Genomic DNA, 21,633 nt, shown 5'->3' on the forward strand with positions numbered 1-21,633 from the left:
TTCCTGGAATTGCAGTGACATGTGCATGCTGAATTGATAATTAGACTGATTTGTCTTGAAAGCTTTGTGTGAATAATACAGCAAGTGTGGTGTTCCTGGAGTTCTTTTAACCAAAATTTGCTGCTTCCTCCTGCTTTGGGCTTTCCTCGTAAATAAAAGGAACAAATAAGTGTGGAATAAATAAAAGGTTTTGAGCAGTAACTTGTCCATTGAATAATTCACCATCCCTTGGCAAAAGCTTCGTATTACTACAGCTCTTGCTTGAATCTAGAAAATTATTACCTTTGGAATGCTCAAGTGTTTGTGGCTGCTTGGGGTTTAATTTTCCAGAGAGAACAGCACAGGCTTTGGGCTCTACTGTGAATATCCTGCTGATGTGGATTTTCCTTGTTTGCACCTGATGTGCAATTTTAAATTGCAGGGCCATGCAGATGAAGTGTTTGTCTTGGAGACCCATCCTTTTGATTCCAGGATAATGCTGTCTGCGGGTCACGATGGCAACATCTTCATATGGGACATCACCAAAGGCACAAAAACAAAGCATTATTTTAACATGGTAAGATCTTCTTTAAACACAATTTGTTCTCAACACATGAGTGTGTTCGCTACCAGCTTAAGAGCCACCAACACTCACACCCCCCTGCACCTTTAGAAAAAGAGAGACAGAAGAACCCTAAAACAGCAAAATTTATGAGTTCATTTTTTCTTAGAGCTTTTTACCTTAGAATTTCCTGGTTATTGCAGTTTTTCCGTCCTTTGTTACTAAAGATCATTGTTCACCTCAGTTATTTTCCTCGGCTGAGATGAGGTGCCATCTGAAAGGCTCTGTTTTGGACCATTGTTTCAAGACTCTTGTGGACAGATACTTGCATTTTCCACTGTCTTAAAATTTACAATCTTATTATCCGTTGGCACAGTTGTGCTTGAGGGCTCCGTTTGACAGCTCACTGTTAACACTTTAAATTAGGTTATTTTCTCTGAGACTTCTTTAATCCCTTTTTTTTTCTGGTCAGTCAATAGCAAAGATTTTTTTTTTTTTTTTTTACATTTTAAGATTCTCTGAGTTTATCTTGAAAGCTGTTTAACAAAATCAATGTATATTAGCTCCAGTTTACTTCAAGCAGTGTGCTGACAGCTAAAAAGCCTCAGAAAAACACATTTATTTATTTATTTTATTCACTGAGCAGTAACTTTTCATACCCTCTAGTGCGTCTTTTAAAATTGGTTCAGGACTTAAATTCACATGTCAAGGGGAAAAGAAATATACTGAAGTAAAAAAATTACTTGTGCCTTAATGGAGATATTTAGGGAGATGCATGATTGCTTTTGAGAGAGTAATTAGTTTTTGATGCTTACGGTTTACTCTGAAAAAAATGGTCAAATAATCTTACATTATTTTTCCTTCAATCCAGATTGAAGGCCAAGGACATGGAGCTGTTTTTGACTGTAAATTTTCACCAGATGGCCAGCATTTTGCATGCACAGATTCTCATGGACATCTGTTGATATTTGGCTTTGGCTGTAGCAGGCCTTATGAAAAGGTAAGTTCAGCTGTTTCTGTGTCAAGTTTCAAACTGAAATTACATTAATTAGTTTAAAAGTTCATATGGAAGAAATATTTTGTGTGGTTACAGGATCTAAATATGATGGATTCCTTGATGTCTGTAAATTGTCTTGCTTGTATGGTCCTGGCAGAGCAGGAAAAACTAATGTCTCAACATTCCCATGGGAGTAGCTCCTAAGAATGTTCCTAGAGTACAATTTTCATCTTGGAGACAGTGAATTCATGTTAATTGTTCAACCTCAAAAATGCTTCTAATTTCTGCTGGTTTATCTTGAAGTTCTTTAGCTTTTTCTCACTCAAGCCCAAATTCACTACAGTTGATTAAATTAAGCAAAAGTAAATTATTCATCCAACGCCGTGGATTTTGAAATACTAGAAAAATGTGCACAGGATAAATGTTTTGCTTTTTTCGATCTATCAGCCTGCTTCCTTTTTGTTTTGATAAATACACATTTCTTCTTTTCTTCACTTCCCCTCAATTTTTTTCAGGTTGCAATGGTAGTTCCACGTGTGTCATTTTAAAGAATTATTTTTTCCTTGCTCTACGTTCTTAGCTGAAATTGAAACTCGTTCTCTTCTTCTTTCCCATCATTGCTGGAAGCAAACATTCTGACTGTGATCTAATATTTATGTAACCATTTTCCTTCGGCCTCATGGACGCTGCAGAAAAAACTTCAGGTGGACATAGATTAAGAAAGAATTCATGATTAAGAAAACTTTGAGAACTGTTGATGAGCTTTAGCCAAAGATTTCCTTGCAAGGAAACTTCAGGGGCCACTCGCGAGTTGGACTTGGTGATCCTTGTGGGTCCCTTTCAACTCTGAATATTCTGTGATTCTGGTAATTGTAGGGGAAAAAAGTAGAATGAGAGAGAAATATTTTGAAATGTAAAACAGTGCTTTCCCTTCAAGTTACTTCAGCTTTTTGTTTTCTGAAAGAATTTTGTTGCCTGCAAAAGCACTATCAGAAGTTGCAGTACTGCAGTGCCCATCCAGGTTAATTGAAGTTACACATAACTCTTCTCATTGGGAACTTGTCCTTTCTTTTACCTTTAAGGAGATTTTAGAGACTTTATTGCTTGTTCTTCTCTGTCCTCCAGCATTTTTTTTTTCAAATTGCTAACACAAGAATAAAATTCCATTTTAGATTCCTGATCAGATGTTCTTCCACACTGACTATCGGCCTCTGATCCGAGACTCCAACAACTATGTGCTGGACGAGCAGACTCAGCAGGCCCCTCACCTCATGCCCCCTCCCTTCTTAGTGGATGTGGATGGAAACCCTCATCCAACAAAATATCAAAGACTGGTGCCTGGAAGAGAGAACTGTGCAGATGAACATTTGATTCCTCAGCTTGGATATGTAGCAACAAGTAAGAACAGAATCATTAAAGCTCAACATTCAGAACTTCACAGTTATACACTAGTTCTTAAGAGGACATCAGCAATTTAAAAACGCTTTTTTTTCACTTGATATTTTGTATTTATGTTCACTAAAGATGCTGGAGGGTCCCACAGTGAATACAATTTAAACGAGCAAAAAGAATCAGTTGTTCAAATGGATGTTGCAGGTCTTTTCTGTAGGCAGTGGCATGCACAAGTTGTGTTTGATTGTACATTCCATAAATGTCTCATTTGGAATAAATAATTGGAATAACTTCATTCATTTGATCTGTTTTATACTTGCAAGGTGATGGAGAAGTTGTTGAGCAGGTGATTGGCCAGCAGACGGTTGACCAGGATGAGCCAGGCTTGGAGCCCAGCATTCTGGATGGGATGATCAGACAGCTACAGCTGGAACAGGATCAGAGAACTGGAGCTGATCAAGAATCTGCTCCAAGTGGCCCCCAAAATGGGGAGGGAACACCCAGGAGAGGTTAGGACTGCTGATAAATTGTTCAGTAATTGTTCTGTTTCCATTTTTATTGTGCTGTGTGAAATACTGAAATGGGTTTTTACTCTAATGTTGTTTAGGGGACTAAGATTCCTTTAACATTGTGGTATCTTGTTAAGGTATTTTATTCATTAAAACGCTCCTGCTCTTGTGATTAAATTAAAAAGTCTTTCACTTTAAGAGGAAAAGGGCATTAATAACATGCAAAATATATACAATAGAATTTTTTGCAAATATTTGCCAATACGAGTTATTTTTGCATTCCTTACTTTTTGCAAAGTGAGTATTGTGCCATTATTCAAACTGGTTCCCCCTCTTCCTTCTGTACAAATTTAAGCAAGACGCTTTCCTGAGCTGTGTCCTTGTAGGTTTAATTACATAATTATATAACATGGATGAAAAAATTTATATTTTATTCTATAATTAGGTAAATACGTAATATATATTTATTTATATGCTCTCAGCTCTTGGAAGAATGCTTTTTAGAGTCTCACTGGCATCAGAGCTCTCTGAAACAGTGCAGGAAAAACCCTTCTGTCACACCACAATTCCTTTCACTGTGAAGTGTTTAGGAAACCACTGAATGTGGCACTCAGTGCTTTGGTCTGGTTGACAGGGTGATCACTGGTCAAATGCCGGGTTTTGGAGGTCTTTTCCAGCCTAAATGACTCTGTGCTTCTGTGAAAGTAGTAGCAGAAATCACCATTTTGAAAGTCTCTGTGTAATCTGTGTTTTCCATAAGACAGATAATCCCCCGAAGACTCCAGTCACGTACTTAACAACCGCAGAGATAAAAATACGGCAGTTACTCCTTTTTTTAATCTTTAGAGCAAGAAGCAATGAACTTCCAGTTCTCTGCAGCGTGGCAGAAATGTTTTTCTTTGTGTGTTTCAGCTTTCAGGAGGCCGAGTCTGGACATCCAGTCCCCGCCCAACATCGGGCTGCGGCGCAGCGGGCAGGTGGAGGGCGTGCGCCAGATGCACCAGAACGCCCCGCGCAGCCAGATGGCCACCGAGAGGGACCTGCAGGCCTGGAGGCGCAGGGTCGTGGTGCCAGAGATCCCCCCCAGCCTGCTCAGGTCTGTTAGCAGCCTGCAGGGACAGCGCAGCAGCTTGGTTTGTCTAAATTGGGGGCTGTTACACCAAAGGTAGAATGGATGCTGTTGGAACAGTTCAGCGTTGTGGGCAGATGTGCTTAAAAACCCTTAATTGTAAGGTCCGTTCAATGAGAAGAAACAGAAGTTGTCCAGTTAAATGATTCTCCCCTCTTTCAATATTTTAAATCATCTTCCAGGACAGCTAGATCACCTAGATTCTTGCTTTCTCCAAAATAAAAGATGCAGGTTAAATTCATTTCCGTGGAAGAGTTGGGTGAGATTGTGCTTTCTGTGAGACTTTTGGAGGTGATGAGTTACAGCCACTTGAATTGCTAAACCAGTTGCTTTCAAAAGTACTATCAGTATTCATTTGTGGACAGTAGAATTAGTAACTAAACATCCCTTTTTAAAGGTACAACAATAAATGCTATCACATCTCTGAGGGTTTTAAGAAGCATTCCCAGTGTTGGGAGGTGGAGAGATTGCAAAGGGAAAAATGCGAAATAAAAAGGAGGTTGAAAATGTGGGTTATATTTTGATGTTTGGAAGGAAGACTTTCTTAGCATCCATATTTTTTACTCTTACCTGGAAATGATAGGATGGTTTAGAATTATTTGAGCAACAGTAACATCTGAAATTAGAAATGGAATGGAAGTAGGTGTAAGGAATTTTGAGAGGGATCCCTTAAAGAGACCAGCATTGTCAAAACAGGTGTAGAATGAGATTTTCATGGCTTTCTTGTAGGAAACAGGAAGAATACCGTATTGCAAAAGGGGAAGAAGAGAGAGATCTTTATGCAACAGAGAAGAAAAAGTCATTTGAGTCACTGGAAAAGGTATGTGGCAGCTTCTAGGAAAGTGAGCATTCTCAGGGACAAGTGGTGGTGTAGAAAATAAAAGCAGAGTTCTCTGATAGAGTCTTCAAGGACCCTGATGATTCTTGGGGGACAAGGTTTGATTTATTTTTATGGATACTTAGAATTCTTTTTGCTTTCAGTCTTGCCTGCTTCCATGTGAGGTATCTGACAGTAATTTTTAAAGGCAGGATGGCTTTCAGGCTGTTTTGGTTTGACTGCAGTTAGACACAGCTACTGCAGGTCCTGCTACAGCACTGAGGTGCAAGTGAGAGCATTCAAGGTCCTGCATTTGAGGAATCACAGGCTATAGTGCTGTTTGTTCCCTTGTCACTTTACTTCAGATGACATTGTTTTGTATGGGGAAACTTCTTCAGACTTCCCTCCTTTGAAATGCTTTTTTCATTACCTGTTTTGTGGGAGAGATTGGCAAGAGGCAAAACTTGGTTATTGTGCTGTTTTTATGAGATCGTGGCCTGATCCTCTGTGTCTTGTGGTACAAAACAATTTGATGCAAGAATTCTACTGCATGATCCCCTTTACTGAGGGGAGCTGGGGGATTGAAATGAGATGATCTTTAAGGTCCCTTCCAACTCGAGCCCTTCTCTGATTGTATAATTGCACATTGTAGGCAGTTAATGTCTTGCTTCTGTAGATACATTTATTTATCAAGTCATGTGAGTGGAGCTGTCGCTGTAATTTATAATGAGCAGTTTCTTACAACAACTAATTAATTTGGAACAGCAAATTTAAAACTATTGGCTTACATGGAACTTATTTCTTGTGAAAGGGGGTTTTAATGTAATGAGGCTGTTTCAGGTTTTGCATTCAGCAGTGCTTTTAGCCACCCTTTACCACTCATAAAAGTTTGCCACATAAATATTTTTATTTAGCCCCTGTTTTTTCACTTCTTTATAAATTAGAGTGACTCTGAGTCTTCATTGATCCAGTCGAAGCGTCGACTGCACAGACGGAAATATTCCAACTACCGAACACGGAATAACATTGAGCAGCTGGAGTCTTCTGAGGAGGAGAGGGACAACTGCTTTGGCTTGATAGAGCAGGTAAGTTCTCTTCTGAGTTTGGATTTTGAGCCTGAGCTGCTCAATAAATGAAATTTTGTGTAAATGTGTATTTTCTCTCTTAAAACATGCAAACAAAAAACCCCCACCCCTTCTTTTTCCAGAGCAAGTAATTCTGGAAGCACCATTATTGTTAGCACTTCTCAAACCTGTTACGTTGCTTTAATAAAGACAGTGTTTCCTGTCATTTATAAATGGCTGAACTGGTTTTGCTGAGAATCTTCTAAACCAAATGCACAGCCCAAGGCAATAATGGACAATGCTGAGATTGGTCAGGTGACATTTAGATTTTAGATGTGTTTTGATTTTTTTCTATGGAAATTTTGAAGGCTCTTGCTAACGTGATTCTTCCACAGGGTCTGTTTCTCTAGGCTCAGGGTGATACAGGACTCTGTGGCTAGCAGGAGCTTTTTTGTTGTGTCTGATGTGTTATCAGACTCTCTAAATGGGTGGTAGGACTGCTTGGACTGCCCTTGTCTTGTCTTGCCCACAAGGAAATAATTTTAAAGTGGGAAAGGGAGAAGCGGAAGGAGCAGAGAAGCTTAGACTTGTTGGACCAGTAACTTTGTTAAGGAAGAATGGTCAACAAAAGGGAGGATGTTTAGGAGGAGATCTTGCAAGTAAGATGAGGAATGGTATTCCTTGGAAATTGGCTCTCCTTTTCTTGCCTCTTAATAAAGAATTTTAGTGTGGCTAAAAACAATCACTCTGATTGATTGAGAAGTTCAGTGAGTATTGTCCATCTGCACAGTGTATGAGCAGGTTTTCGTGAGAGGACTGTGAGCTTTGTTGCTCTGAAAATGACAGTCAGTTGGACTAATTCAAACACTTGAAGCTACAATTGAAATCTCATGGGATTTTCTATTCTTTTTCTTTTTTTTTTGCTTGACAACATACAACTTGACACGTGAGCCATGCATCATATTGAGTCATTTCAGTTATGAAAAAACATGTAAAACATTACATTAATGCAAATAAGTTGATGAACAACAACTAAAGTCATAACATATTTTGGTGTATCTCTGTTGTTTAGTGTTGCATTTAAATACATGCATGAGTACTCCAATTAGTACTTGGTCAATCAGTTGATACTTAAGCAAGGGGAAAAAGCCCTCATCTGATTCTAATTTGCATAAGCAATAAAAAAAAATCATAGCAGTGACAGAATATCCCCTTGTTGTGTGTGGAGAGATGATGTGATTGTTTTTCTTGATCTATTCCTTTTGCAATGTAAATTCTTCCCTGTCAGTCAGATTTTATGATGTATATTACATGACCTTATTACTTTCATTTCCATTTTAACAACTTTTTACCAAACTTCTTTTTAGTTTGATTATGTGGACATCAGGTTTTTTAGTTTCAGACCCTTAAAACATGGCTTTGGCTTCACTGTGTAATTTTAAATTTAGGAAGCTGAAGAAAGTGAGGGCTCTGGTTCATCTGATGAAGAGGAAGAGTGGAGAAGTGACAAGAAAAGCAACAGTAATAGTTCTAGGTAAAGTGAAAAAACACATCCCATAATGATTTTTACTTGAATTTTGACAAATTAAAAGTTGTATGAAAGCTCTCTTGTGCTTCAGATGTGATCATATTATAATAATAACAATCATATAAATAATAATCATACAAGGTATAATTCATATCCTTTACTGACACATTGTATTGCTATTTACTGTTCCGTTTCACCAAAACATTCCTATTTTTTAATGTAACTCCAGTTCCCTCTGCTTGTTTTGCCAGATGGCAAAGAGAGATGAGAGTCTGGAATATTTCTATAGTGTGTTTTGTTCTGGTTTTGGAGGGGTGAGAGATTTCATTTGGGAATTTTTTTTTCCAAAGTTGGTTTTTGGCAATTTTTTGGTTGGGGTGTTGTTTTTTTTTTTTTCCTTCCTTTTAAAAAATTTTTTGAAAAAATCTGAATTTTTGGAAGTTTATAGTTTTATGTAGAACTGTTTTAGATATTCAATATGGCTATTTTAGATATTCTTTCAGAATTCTGTAGTACTAGAAATAAAAAATATTCAGAGAGAGAAAGTGGATGTGTAGCCGAGATTTGTATAAGTGTAAAGAATTTAAGCTGTGTTTGGCTTGCGTGTTCCTTAGGGAGGGCTTCTAATGAGTCCAGAATTCCATTGCACAACTTTCTGGAATAAAATGACTGATTTTGGAATTCACCAGACTTCAGTTGTTTGAAGAAATGTGCTTTGAATTACTGGATTCTCATGTTAAGCTTCAAGTGAAGTAATGCTTACAACAGGTCAAAGTGATTTTGAAGTTACTTTCAAAAACATTTGCTATCTCCTGGTATTTTTCTGAGAGAGTTCAGAATTCTGAAATGGTGACAGCTTGGTTCTGTTTGTGTTTTCCCTGCCCTGTGTGGACAGTGACTCCTCAAGCAGATATTCCGACTGGATCGCGGATGCCGGGATCAACCTGCAGCCCCCCGTGCGGACCTCGCGGAGGAAAGCAGTCAGGTACTGCAGCACCTCCGAGGATGAGGTGTCAGCTGAGAAATCCTCTCCTCCCAAGAGAAGAAGGAGGAAAAGGAGGAAAAAACCCAAACCAAAAAAGCAGGAGGAGGTATAAATTTCATTTTTTTCTGCTCAGTCTTTAAGGAATTTCTCTTAGGTTTTAGATCTCTTCATTAGAAAATGTTAAAACAATAGTTACTCCCATTAGCCAAAGATCTTACTGTCACTACACATAGGGTACATGAAGTTAATTTGAGACCATTCCCAATGTGAGGGATCTGCTGATTTGTAGGGAGGAATCTGCATTCCAAGTGAAAGCACTTTCATTTTCCAAATCAAATGGGTTCTCAAGGTTGATGATGTTAAAGGGGAAATGTGTTAAATATCAGTACAGAATATCAAACTTTTCCCAAGGGCATGGAGTGATAGGACAAGGGGTGGGGGATGGCTTTAAACTGAAGGAGGGCAGGGTTAGATTAGGTTAGATGAGGAAGGAATTCTTGACTCTGAGGATGGTGAGGCACTGGGACACATTGTCCTCAGAAGTTGTGGCTGCCCCATCCCTGGAAATGTCCAAGGCCGGGTTGGATGGAACTTAGAGCAATCTGGCCTAGTGGAAGGTATCCCTGCCCGTGGCAGGGGGTAGAACTGGATGATCTTTAATATCTCTTCCAACCCAAACCATTCTGTGACTCTATAACTTGGTTAAACTGTCTGGTTCTCTACCTGTTTTAAATCTTCAGGGGCACAGTCACTGCACTCATGGTAGCCATTTATACTTCGGTTGAATTTTAAATTTTTTTATAAGTTACAATAATTTCTCTTTTTTAAGCTACTCAGTTTTTAAAGTTAATTTCATTAATTACCCTTTTCAAGTTACAACAGCTACTGTGAGTTGTTTTCTACCATAAAGGAGCAAACAAATTCTCAAATTCTTTTTTTAAGCCTGGGGTTATTTTGATACATTTGGTATGTTCTTCTCTCCACCCTTTCACTTTCTTCCAAGTAGAATCAATAGTTTCTTGCAGCTTGATAAATTTTTAAGTGGGTATTGAGACTGTCATCTAAATTATAAAACTTTCTGCTGAGACCTGCATAATAATGACTTGCTCACTCAAATCTTCAGATAGGAAAGTTTAGTATTAGAATTACAAATACAGTTACAACTCAAGCAAAGCCTTGGAGGAATTTTGCTGCTACTGCTCGGAAATGCTCTAGATTAGTCCTTTATAAGTTATGCTGTTGTGTGCCAAATCAAAGTGGAATGATTTGTTTTGAATTCATGTGCATTATGTCTGATTTTGTGAAGGCTGATGCTGCAGCACAACCATTAAACTTGGAGCTGTCCTATGACTGGCACCCTCCAGTTTGGATCACGGACACGGCCCTCCGAAGGTCCCCATTTGTCCCTCAGATGGGTGATGAGGTAGGAACATGGATTAAAATCTTCCTGTGCTTGTGATTATTATAATTGCTAAATACAGGAAGACATTCACTGCTTGGGGCTTGCTGGGGTATTTTTTAGGTGATATATTTCCGACAAGGGCACGAAGCTTACATTGAAGCAGTGAGAAGAAATAACATTTATGAACTGAATCCACACAAGGAGCCATGGAGAAAAGTGGTGCTTAGGGTAGGTCTGCACTAAGGGTTCTGTGGGGTCAACACAGAGACTGTGGCTGAGGACTTTTACTACACTGTTTGGAAAACATGGATTTCTGAGGTTACTACTATTTCCCTATGGGGAAAGTGTCTGCAATTACCAGATTGTCTTCAGAGTTTTCTGTTGGGAGGCCCAAATTAAATAGCTGTGTGAAAATCCTAAGGCTAACACACTGTCTTCTGTTGAAATCTCAAGTCTAATTCCAGTATTTTGCATGTGGGTACAATTGGTTAATTCATGTTAAACTCATAGTTCTGTGCATGGTCCCTGAGATAAAACCTGCTGAAGCTGTTTGTTCTTACCCTGTAGGATCAGGAATTGGTAAAAATTGTTGGAATTAGATATGAAGTTGGTCCTCCCACGTTGTGTTGCCTCAAGCTTGCCTTTATAGATCACGCCACTGGAAAACACACAGACAAATCATTTTCCATCAGGTATGTGCAGTTTTTTTAGTTTCTTGAAAAGTATTTAAGAATATACTTCTCTTTAATGTTCCTAAAGCCCTGAGGCACACGTGAATGATGATTTTTTTTTTATCCAGGTACCACGACATGCCCGATGTTATCGACTTCCTTATCTTACGCCAGTTCTATGACGAAGCGCGGCAGAGGAACTGGCAGGCCTGTAAGTGTTTGCTGAGTGTTGAACTGAACAGTTTTGAAATCACAAGTGTGTCCTTGTTTGTCCTAATTGCTACATGTGCTGTTTGTAGGGTCAGAGAGTTCTCTGGTAGGCAAGAGGTAGAAATTTGAACCGTGGAGGGACTGCAGTAGATGTAAATACAGTCACCAAAATACGTGTCAAGACTCTTCTGTTCCCTTTTTTAATTTTAAAACTAAATAACAGACTTACATGTCAGTAGGTCTAGAACTTTAATTATGGAGAGAAATCAAGCAGTACATTTATCAGAAGTTTTTCTGATTTCCTGTGGCAGCCCCATGGTTAAATACTTCTCTCAGCAGAATGTCTGTGTTTGCTGCAGCTGACAGGTTCCGCTCCATTATTGATGATGCCTGGTGGTTTGGGACAGTGCTGGGTCAGGAACCTTATCAGCCTCAGTATCCAGACAGTCACTTCCAGTGTTACAGTGTCAAGTAAGTACAAAAAGATTTTATTTCCAATGTTATTAGTGTGTCTCTGCTCTCACACAACTGCCTCATTGCTATGAGAATGTATAAATTGTGCACTTAAATTATTTTACTGGTTGTGGTGTCACTTACTGCTTTTAATTTGCTCTTGTAGCACAGTGTGAATGTAATAACTTGTGGCAACTTGTTAATGAGTGGTAATATGGTAAAAGAAGTTGACCTCTTCACATTTCCTGTACTGACTAATGCTGGGTCTTTCACACAAAGCAAGCAATGTAATTTTCTGTGAACATTAATTATTGGTCTGCACTGATATTTGGTTTGGGAATGTTGAATCTCCTCTGCGGTTGCTGACATCAAGGTCCTTATGCCTTAAGTCCTCACACTTTGGTCTTGCACATTGTGCACCCTTTTTGATACCAACAAAGAGGCCTTCCCACAAAGGAGAGGAATGGTAAGCAAAGATATCTCTGAACTTCAGTGTTCAGACTCAGGGTATTGACCTTGTCCTGCCCTGTCCAAGCTGTCTGGAATAGAACCACAGAATAGTTTGGGTTGGAAGGCACATTGAAGGTCACCCAGTGCCACCCTCTGCAGTAGGCAGGGATACATTCCACTATCCCAGTGTGCTCCAAGCCCTGTCTAACCTGGCCTTGGACACTTCCAGGGATCCAGGGACAGCCACAGCTTCTCTGGGCAACTTGTGCCAGAGCCTTACCACCCTCAGAGTCAAGAATTCCTTCCTAGTATCTAATCTAACCCTTCCCTCCTGCAGCTTAAGGCCATTCCCCCTTGTCCTTCACTCCATGCCCTTGTGAAGGTCCCTCTCCAGCCTTCTTGTCACCTCCTTTAGGCACTGAAAGGACACTTTCGGAATTTTGCTTGGTTTGGATTCCCCCAGTGAGGGAGGACTGTAAGGAGAATAAACAGTGAATATTTAATATTCCTCTTCCCATCATGCCCAGAGATAGTTCCCATGTCTTTTATGGTACATTTAATAGTCACAGTTTTATTGTTGGAGGACTTTGTAATTTCTTTTTCACTCAAAGGCTTTTGAACCTGTTGCTCACCACAAAGAAGGGAAATTTTATAGCTACTAGACAATCCAGTGAGACTGCCAAGATTGTGTTATGTTTTAGTTCCTTGTCTCATCTACTTGTCTTTTCTCTCAATGATTTTCCTTGGTGAGAAGGTGGAAGTTAACTCCCAGATTGAAATTCTTGCCTGTTACCTTCCCTTTCATATTCCATCCATTCCATGTGTTTTGTTGTGTACAGTTGTTCCTTAGGAGCAAGTTCAGATGGGCTTTGGTTTTTTCTTGGCCAGTTCCAAATCAAGTTTTCAGTTAGGAATAAAAGCCTGGTGCCAATTTCCTGGGCTCCTTTCTTCTGTAAGACCTAAAGGATATTTCAATATTTAAGTGCACCAGCCTTTAACAGAAAAGTCTAGAGCTGCTTTGAAGTGAGCAGGGAGGGAATGCTGTGTTCCTTAAGATCCCTCTCCAAAGGGACTTTATTCTACCTGGCCTCAAAACAGCTCTTGTAGAGCAGAGTCTTCAGATATGTGTATAAAAACATCCGGAGTGTTTGGCAGCTGTATTTAGGTTTTGTGACTTGGCTGGGTCTGTTGCTCTTCTTGTCACATTTACCTCAATTTATCACTGTTACTGTTGTATAGAAAATAAATGAGTTGAAGATAATTTTCTTTTTTTTTGTTGTTTTATTGGCCAGAAAATAACAGGTGTTTGTGTAGAAGCAGCTTGATGTATTATGAAATTGTATTACCTGGATGAATGGTCCTTAAGCAGAACCAAGTTGGCCTTAAGCTGTACTAAACTCTTGATAAAGTCTTACATGCAAAATTATGAATTAGTATATCTATTTGTGAATATCAACAACTTGGGAAGTATTGTAGAATAACTGGGGAGGAGAGCTGAACAGATGAACCTCTAGGACTCTCTTTGTTCATAAAGATGAAATAGGCTTGAATGATCAAAGTTTTCCTAAGTCATTTAGAAATCCAAAACAATGGAGAGCTGCTCTTGCCAGAGCAGAGGTTTAGTTTTAAAATACTCTGAGCATGATCATTTCAGTTACCAGTTGGTTTGAAATAAACACATAGGAAGCATTAGCCCAAGTATCTGAGTTTATTAAGGCATCAGAAGTAGACCCAGGAATTTGGGGAACTCTGACAGGAAACTGCTGGCAAAGCTCTGGAGGGAAATGGGTGAACTGCAGGCTGATCTATTTGTTTCTGGTATGTGCCTCTAATAAAGAACAATAATAAAATAATGATCAGCTGTTCCAGTTAGACATATCTTACCTTGGAAATAGAGAAATTCATTTGTGTTTTATGTGTTTTTAAAAACATGTAAAAATCTGCCCAAATGTGGTGGGTTTTGGAGGTATCTCAAAATGATGTTTACACCTAATAATTAAGTATCAGAGGGAATATAGAGATATATCAATAGCAAACTTGTGTTTGCTTTTGCTTTGTCCTGGACCTTAATTAACTGCAGTTTCTTCATTTTATATTTATCCTTTTCTTTGTCTTAATGTCCTCTGCTTTATAAATTGAAATGCTAACGTATGAAATGCCTCACTTATGTTTTCCCTTAAGCCGTGGACTTGCAGAACTCCTGTTGTGATTAGCAAAAAAAATCTCCTATATTCTTCTCTAGTCTTCTCCTTGATGTTATCTCACTTTTCCAAGTGTGCATCTTATTTTTCTTCTTCATCTTGATACAGGCTTTGTAAAATTGATCTATGTATTGGGTAAGTTGCATACAGCCAAAATCAGGAGCACAATTTTAATCTGAAATTGATTATGAAGACTGTTGCCATTTTGCTGATGGCAAAGCAGTGCTTTTGTTCATGTACATGTTTATACAGTGTATTTTGTCAATACCTACAAATAGCTGCAATTTAAATGTGCTTGGAGGGAGCACTTGTGAGTCAAGGAACTTTAAATTATTCTTTTATTTTTTTACTTGATGAATCAGATGGGACAATGGTGAAATTGAAAAGCTGAGCCCGTGGGACATGGAACCAGTCCCTGATAATGGTAGGTAGAAACCCTTTAATAAAACAGCTGAATGTGCTTTTCCCTCTTTCCAGTTCCTTTGTTTCATGCAGGTAGTGGACCTCAGGTGATTTCTGTCTTAAAGACAGTATTGAATCAGATTTAGTAAAATAGTTTGAATATACCAGTATTTTTTCCTTTTGCATCTTCCAGGGCAATTTTGCGGAAAAAAAAAAAAAAAAAAACCAAAAACTTTCAATGTGTAACTCTGATTTACGGAATAAAATCTGCTCCTTCCAAATGTCAGCTTTCAAAAATAATCTCAATTTTCAAACTATGAATTTGTTGTAGTACATTATAATACAAGGGGGTGCAAGAAGAATATATATAAAATAATTTCCAGTCAGCAAATCCTTACTGCACATCATTTAAAACCAACAGTTATAAAGTTTCCTGGTCATATCCAAATTATCTGTAAATGAAACAGCTGGATTCCTCGTTTGTCTTACCAATTCACTTTTCCAGTGCTTGTCAGTACTAGCTGGGAGGGGGGAAGGAAATTTTGGGAGATACTGAGAGAGCAGTTACTGAATAATCTGTCAAAAAGATAATAGATTTAATTCAAAAGTGCAGAAAAGCAGAATTTAGAAAAATTTGCTGTTTGTATCCATTTTGTGTAATATTTTGTTCCCACAGCCTTAGCATTAAACTGTACTTCAAGGCAAGGATTACTTTTGTCAGTTACAAGCATAGAATTATGTAATAAGTGTGAGCGCTCAACAATTCATCTTGTTTTCACTTCTTCCCCAATTTGCCCTCTTCAGTTGATCAGCCTGAAGAATTAGGAGCGAGTGTCTCTGTGACTTTGGAAGAGGTGGAGAAGCTCCTGTACAAACCCCAGGAAGGGGAGTGGGGGATGAAATCCCGTGATGAGGCCTGTGAACGGATTATCCGTGGGATTGATCAGCTCATGACTCTTGGTGAGTGTGATTTGAGCATCAGGTAGTTTCCTCCTGGTGTTACATTTATAAACAGATCGTGGAATATCGCTGGCATCCTTTAAAAAATTCCCTGTGATAAAGTACCGAAGCAGTTATATGTTATTCTGTGCAGTTCTTTGTGGTGAGATCTTTATAATTTTATTTATGATTGGTTTTATAACACTCAGCTCATTTGTCATGTGCCTGCAAGCTTTGAAATAGAATCACAGAAGGGGTCGGGTTGGAGGGACCTTAAAGCTCATCCAGCCCCACCCCTGCCATGGCAGGGACACCTCCCACTGTGCCAGGCTGCTCCAAGCCCCAGTGTCCAGCCTGGCCTTGGGCACTGCCAGGGATCCAGGGGCAGCCCCAGCTGCTCTGGGCACCCTGTGCCAGGGCCTGCCCACCCTCCCAGGGAACAATTCCTGCCCAATCTCCCATCCAGCCCTGCTCACTGTCTGTTTGAAGCCATTCCCTGGCTCCTGTCCCTCCAGCCCTTGGGAATTCTCTTTCCATGTTTCCTGTCAGCTCCTTCAGGCACTGGAAGACCAAAAATAAGGTCAAACAGTAAAATTTTGTTCTTCTTGCTGTTTTTGCCAGACATGTCAGCAGCTTTTGCTGGCCCAGTGGACCTGTGCACGTACCCCAAGTACTGCACGGTGATCGCGTATCCCACGGACCTCAACACCATCCGCACCAGGCTGGCCAACAGATTCTACAGGTCAGTGCTGCCTCAGGAGCAAGGCAGAAACTCATTTTGGCACTCTTTTCAGAATTACAGTAAGCCCTGACATTCTTTCTTTGAGAAATCTGCTGTTTGAAATCACCAAATATTAAAAAAAAAAGTCTGAAGTTACTTCAGTGCTGATGACAATTCAGATTTTGAAGGGCTGTCCTTCAGTTACTTTGAACTTGAAGAAGGTTAAGCTCTTGCTATTTTCAGAAATGAGCTTAAACAGGAGAGGTGAAATGTTAAGTATTAGGAGTAGCATTTATTAAATGATAAAAACTTATAGAAGAGAAAGAGGGAGGAGTGTAGTGATGACAGAGTTCTGATTTGCTGGGTGTGCTGGTCATCCATAGCTTGAAAATATATTTAAGTATATTCTTCATCTGGACTTGCATTCACTGTGTCTGTAAATACAGTGAAGAGTTATTAACAGTGATTTTTCTCCTGTATAAGATGGAAAAAATGTCTTGGGAAACAATTGGAAATTCTGTAGGTGAAGAACTGCAGACTTGGGGCATCCCTACTTCACAGGTATAAGGAATTGGAAAAATGAATTGTAAAAAAAAGACCCCAAAATTACATGTTTGTGCCTGCTCATTTCTATCAAGTTATCATTTCAGTTTGTAGCTGTTCCTCAAATCTTGTCATTTTACAGAGGGCACTGCTTTGAGTAGTTAGTTGGCCTCAAAGCAGGGTCTGAAGGAAGACAGAAAGGGACATCGTAGCTGATATGTCTTTAAAAATGTAATTACACAAAGCTTCTTGTCACTCCTTTTTAATTGCTTGTGCTTTGTATTTATTAATTAAAAGTTCCTCAGATATGACTCGTGTTCCATTTCTCAGGGCTTTGCAACAAGCAGCTTCTGATATTTCCAGAAGAAATGTGATAATTTAGAGTAGTGATTAAATAATACTTCCCCCCCTTTTGAATAAGTCAAATATAAGCTTTATAAAAATGCTTGTGTTCTTAAAGATTCCAGGAAATCTATGCTCCTTGGGATAATTTCAGTGGTATTTTATGATTTAGTGGTAACAGGTGCTAGTGCTTGCTTGGCCAGCTGTATTAACTGAGTTTATATCACAAGCTGTCTGAGGATGAATTATCAAAAATGAGTTTGGAAATTAGTGATGAAAGATGTGCATTGTTGGGTTTGCTTCCTTGGAGTTTCCATGTGAAGGAAAAGTTTGAGACTGCTCTAAAGGGACATAAAACAAAAGACATCTAAATCTAATATGGACAAAAAATTACAAAGATAAAATTTTTGCTAGTTTTCAGCTTTTCTTTAGTATTAAAGATGCAATGTTTTCTAATTTGAAGGAGAATCTCAGCATTGGTTTGGGAAGTCAGATACATTGAAAGCAATGCCAGAACCTTCAATGAGCCTGGGAGTGCTATTGCCAGAGCTGCAAAAAAAATCACCACCCAGCTCTTAAAGTTTATCAAGTAAGTGGCATTTTAATCTAAATAGTGCTTGAATCCTTGTGCTTTTGCACAGTGGGAGAGTAAAAACAGCTCAATATCCCTTTGTGGCGAGCCCTGCTTTGACTGTTTTCAGTGCACTGTAAGGACAGGTGTAGAACTCTGAGTGTTACCTTGAAAACTGAAATGTTCAGCTTAGAGGCATTTTGACTTTTTCCCTGGTATTTTTTTGTCCCAAAATACCACTTGATATTGAGCATGTTGAGTAGCTCAGCCTGTAAAAAGTAACTTCTGTGCTGTCCTGTGTAGAAGTTCCTGTTGTAGCTTGTCTGACTGAATTGAAAGGTTAAAATAAACTGAGAGGTTTATTTTGAAAGTGAGTGTGAGCAGCCTTCCTGCACCTGGGTAGCCCCTTTCAAATCCCTGATCCTGATTTTTATATTCCATTTCATACTTAGTTACTGTCTTCCCTTTTATATGTAGCACTTGGTTGTGGCTGAGTTTAATTTAGGAAACAACAGCTCTGCTTTTGCTATTCCAGTAACAGAGATTTAATTGCATTGCAGTGACCAGGACTGTACAAACATTTTTGAATTATGTAGCACAACAGATGATGAACAAGATTGTCATGATGCTGATCTGGTAAGTTGGGGTTTTTTGTAAAAAAATTCCAGTAATTTATGGTGGTAAGAAGATACCACCAAACTTCAAATATTGTTGGTAAAATTGCTGAGTTATTTACATAGCTAGTACAAACATGGACTATATTAAGAAGCTTTTATGAACGTTTTATGTCATTTATTATCAGTGAATTGCATTACTGATAATATTTAGTCACTGAAGTTGAAAGCTGTTGGGTAATTGCAATTCTGATTGTGGTTTTTCCTTTTCTCAAACCACTGAACATTCCAGACTCCCAACTCTTGTCCTTCTCTAGGATATTGCTTGCCAAGTCTCCCAGATGCTGTGTTACATTTTTTCTATGCTCATCTTCTGTCTTATTGAAAGAATTGAGCAGAAAATGTAATTTTACCAGTGTTAAATCTAAGGATACTTTTAGCCCCCATCACCTGTTTTTTTTAAGATCATTGGTTTTTATTTTGTGCAGGATGATGAAAAATGTGTTCCAAGAACATCATACAGAAGAAGAAAAGTGAGTTGGCCAGTCTTTACTTTATAACCCAAATTAGGTGGAATTTTTTCTTGCTGTATTTCAGGAATGCTTTTCCTAACTTTTTTTTTCCCCCAAGGGACGGGGCTTTAAAAGAGGAAAAAGCCTGAAAAGTGGCTATGATGAAAACTGTTGGAAGAAGCAGTGCATGGAACTGGTGAATTTAATTTTCCAGTGTGAGGATTCTGAACCTTTCAGGCAGCCAGTTGATTTGGATCAATATCCGGTAAGTTCTTCTTAGTAACGTTGATAGATTCTTTTTTTCTTGCTGTCTTACTGTGCCTTGTAGGGAAATAATTTTACATAAATCTGTATTTTCTTAATTAAAGTTTCTTTAAATATGTTTACTGAGCCTGAGCTATGAGTTTGATTTATTTCCCTCTCTTTCAGTTGTTCATGGTATTCTTCCTACCCCTTCAGTCTCTTTTTTTCTCTAAAACCCCAACAAACTTAATTTAAAGGAAAAAAAAACTTCTTTACAGCGCATAACTTTTCCTGGTGACTTCACATTTTGAGTTTGAGTCTCACTTCAGGCTTTAAAAACATCTTGAGGTTCTCTAAAAAAAAAAAAAAACCATGAACAGGAGAGAAAAAAAGATCAAGGTGTTTTGATGGGGTTTGATTTGGGGTTTTTTTTGTGGTTGTTGTGTTTTGGGGGTTTTTTGGCTGTTTTTTATACCAGGTCTGTTGTTTCTCTTGATAAAATTCATGGGATAATGAGAAGGAGATTTTAAATCAACCAGTGTCAGCAAAAGTGTTGCTTTCTGCCGTGGTGCTTCTCTTTCCACTGCCGGTGAAGATAATTTGTGTAATTTTAGCTACTCCTAAATGACAGAAATAAAATTCAGAAGTGTTTTTTTGCTTTATACTTTTCACAGAAGTCTTTTTTTCATATGTTTTTTTATAGGATTACAGGCATATTATAGACACTCCAATGGATTTTGGTACAGTGAAGGAAACTCTGGAAGCTGGAAACTATGACACTCCAATGGAACTGTGCAAAGATATAAGATTGATATTTAGCAATGCAAAATCTTACACTCCAAACAAAAAGTCAAAGGTAGCTGTTAATAGTTGGGGGTTTATGAATGTCTTAATGAAATTAAATTTTACTTTGCAATTTGTTTATCAGTACTTTTGGTAAAGCTGCTGGTTCGGTAGATAGTGAGGAGAAATATGACAAAAATATTTAATATGATCATTTCCTGTTTATTTAGTGTGCCATAGGACTGCCTGTCTTTTCCTATTGCTTTTCTGTACAGTTTTTTAATATTACAACTGTTAGTCTTGGCTCAAAGGCTCTGTTTTTAATATAAACCACTTCATTACCTAGATTTATAGTATGACCTTGAGATTGTCAGCCCTGTTTGAAGAGAAAATCAGAAGAATTGTTTCAGATTTCAAAAATGGTCAGAAACAGAATGAAAAGCTACGGAGAAACCAGAGGTACACGAGAAGATTTAATAATCAAAGCTCAGTGCAGCAGCCCACCAAAATGCTCAGGTAACTAAATTAGGAATGTATAAAGATCTATCTCAGCTGACTGATACTCATATTGACTCTCACAGTAAGTCTGTGAAGAGGGGAACAATTGGTTTTTTAAATGGTTTGTAACCCCAGTGAGACTTTATAATTCTCATGCTGTAGGAACAATATGTTAAAAAAAAATAGGGGCTTTTTTGTAGTATAAAACTGAGAAATAGGAAGAGACAGAAGAGTAGAAAAGGTTGGGGTTTTTTTAATAGTTGAGTCAGAAAATAAATGTTTAACTGAAATAATGAGGAATGAAACAAAGATTTACTTGCTGGATATATCACAAAGATGAAAATCTGCATAAAATACATATTTTGTCACATACAAAATAAAGTCAGTCTGTGGAATTTCTAGAAATTGTCACTTGCTGGAGCTTTCAGTTGGGATCTAGATTTGCCTTTTCTCTTTGGAAGGCAAACAAACTTTTGACACAATTGTTGTTTGGCACGATTAACTCTTGTTCTTAATTTGCATGTGGGACAAAGTGAGACAAAATACAAAAGCTAAATGTGGTAAATTACTGAAACTGAGCTTCTTCCCTTCTGCTGCTGTCCAGTCTTCTTTCTCTAGCAGGGAAAGAATAGGAATAAGAGTTTTAAGAAAAAATATCTAATTTCAGGGGATTACCACACACCAGGATAGGCAGAAATTGTCTTTTTGAACCTCACTTGTGCTCCTGTCTAGAGAATTGTGTGTGACTGCTTACAAGGCAGTGGGCACAGCAGAAGGGAGGTTTGGGATAACAGAAATAGCATTATACACTTTGTACACCTGGATGAATGTCTGAAAACCTGCAATGTAAGGAAAAAACTGACAAAACACTTCTGTAGGTGAAAATAATTGACACAGCAGGATGGCAGGTAGCACTCAGGTGTGTGTAGTAAGGAAGAACCAAATTAGTGAGGTTTTCTTTATTTTAACCAGTGAACTGTGTAAGGTTCCACCTTCTGTGTGTGTTGGGAGCTCGAGTTTATTGTGGAATAATGTTAGTCTGGAGAGCACTTCGTTTGAAGCTTATGTGCAATTATCCAGAGGCTGGGAACCCAACAGGAATTGAGGCGGCTGCTG

The 21,633-nt window shown here is 38.5% G+C and overlaps 1 protein-coding gene across 2 annotated transcripts in view; it reads left to right on the plus strand.

Annotated features, from left to right (window-relative positions):
• The window catches only part of BRWD1 (bromodomain and WD repeat domain containing 1), a 42,846-nt gene that overhangs the window by 12,031 nt on the left and 9,182 nt on the right, over positions 1-21,633 (plus strand). For both annotated transcript variants that reach the window (XM_032101102.1, XM_032101103.1), the window contains exons 15-37: positions 422-556; positions 1,413-1,541; positions 2,711-2,936; positions 3,254-3,439; positions 4,352-4,535; positions 5,298-5,388; positions 6,330-6,470; positions 7,898-7,983; positions 8,873-9,068; positions 10,269-10,385; positions 10,485-10,592; positions 10,932-11,056; positions 11,164-11,246; positions 11,605-11,716; positions 14,712-14,773; positions 15,556-15,711; positions 16,312-16,432; positions 17,760-17,885; positions 18,428-18,503; positions 18,970-19,014; positions 19,112-19,258; positions 19,940-20,092; positions 20,366-20,535. In XM_032101102.1, the coding sequence (XP_031956993.1) occupies positions 422-556; positions 1,413-1,541; positions 2,711-2,936; positions 3,254-3,439; positions 4,352-4,535; positions 5,298-5,388; positions 6,330-6,470; positions 7,898-7,983; positions 8,873-9,068; positions 10,269-10,385; positions 10,485-10,592; positions 10,932-11,056; positions 11,164-11,246; positions 11,605-11,716; positions 14,712-14,773; positions 15,556-15,711; positions 16,312-16,432; positions 17,760-17,885; positions 18,428-18,503; positions 18,970-19,014; positions 19,112-19,258; positions 19,940-20,092; positions 20,366-20,535 (2,975 nt within the window). The remainder of the gene's footprint in view (positions 1-421; positions 557-1,412; positions 1,542-2,710; positions 2,937-3,253; positions 3,440-4,351; positions 4,536-5,297; positions 5,389-6,329; positions 6,471-7,897; positions 7,984-8,872; positions 9,069-10,268; positions 10,386-10,484; positions 10,593-10,931; positions 11,057-11,163; positions 11,247-11,604; positions 11,717-14,711; positions 14,774-15,555; positions 15,712-16,311; positions 16,433-17,759; positions 17,886-18,427; positions 18,504-18,969; positions 19,015-19,111; positions 19,259-19,939; positions 20,093-20,365; positions 20,536-21,633) is intronic.

Source organism: Corvus moneduloides, chromosome 2 (assembly GCF_009650955.1).
Source record: "Corvus moneduloides isolate bCorMon1 chromosome 2, bCorMon1.pri, whole genome shotgun sequence".
Classification (NCBI taxonomy): Eukaryota; Metazoa; Chordata; class Aves; order Passeriformes; family Corvidae; genus Corvus; species Corvus moneduloides.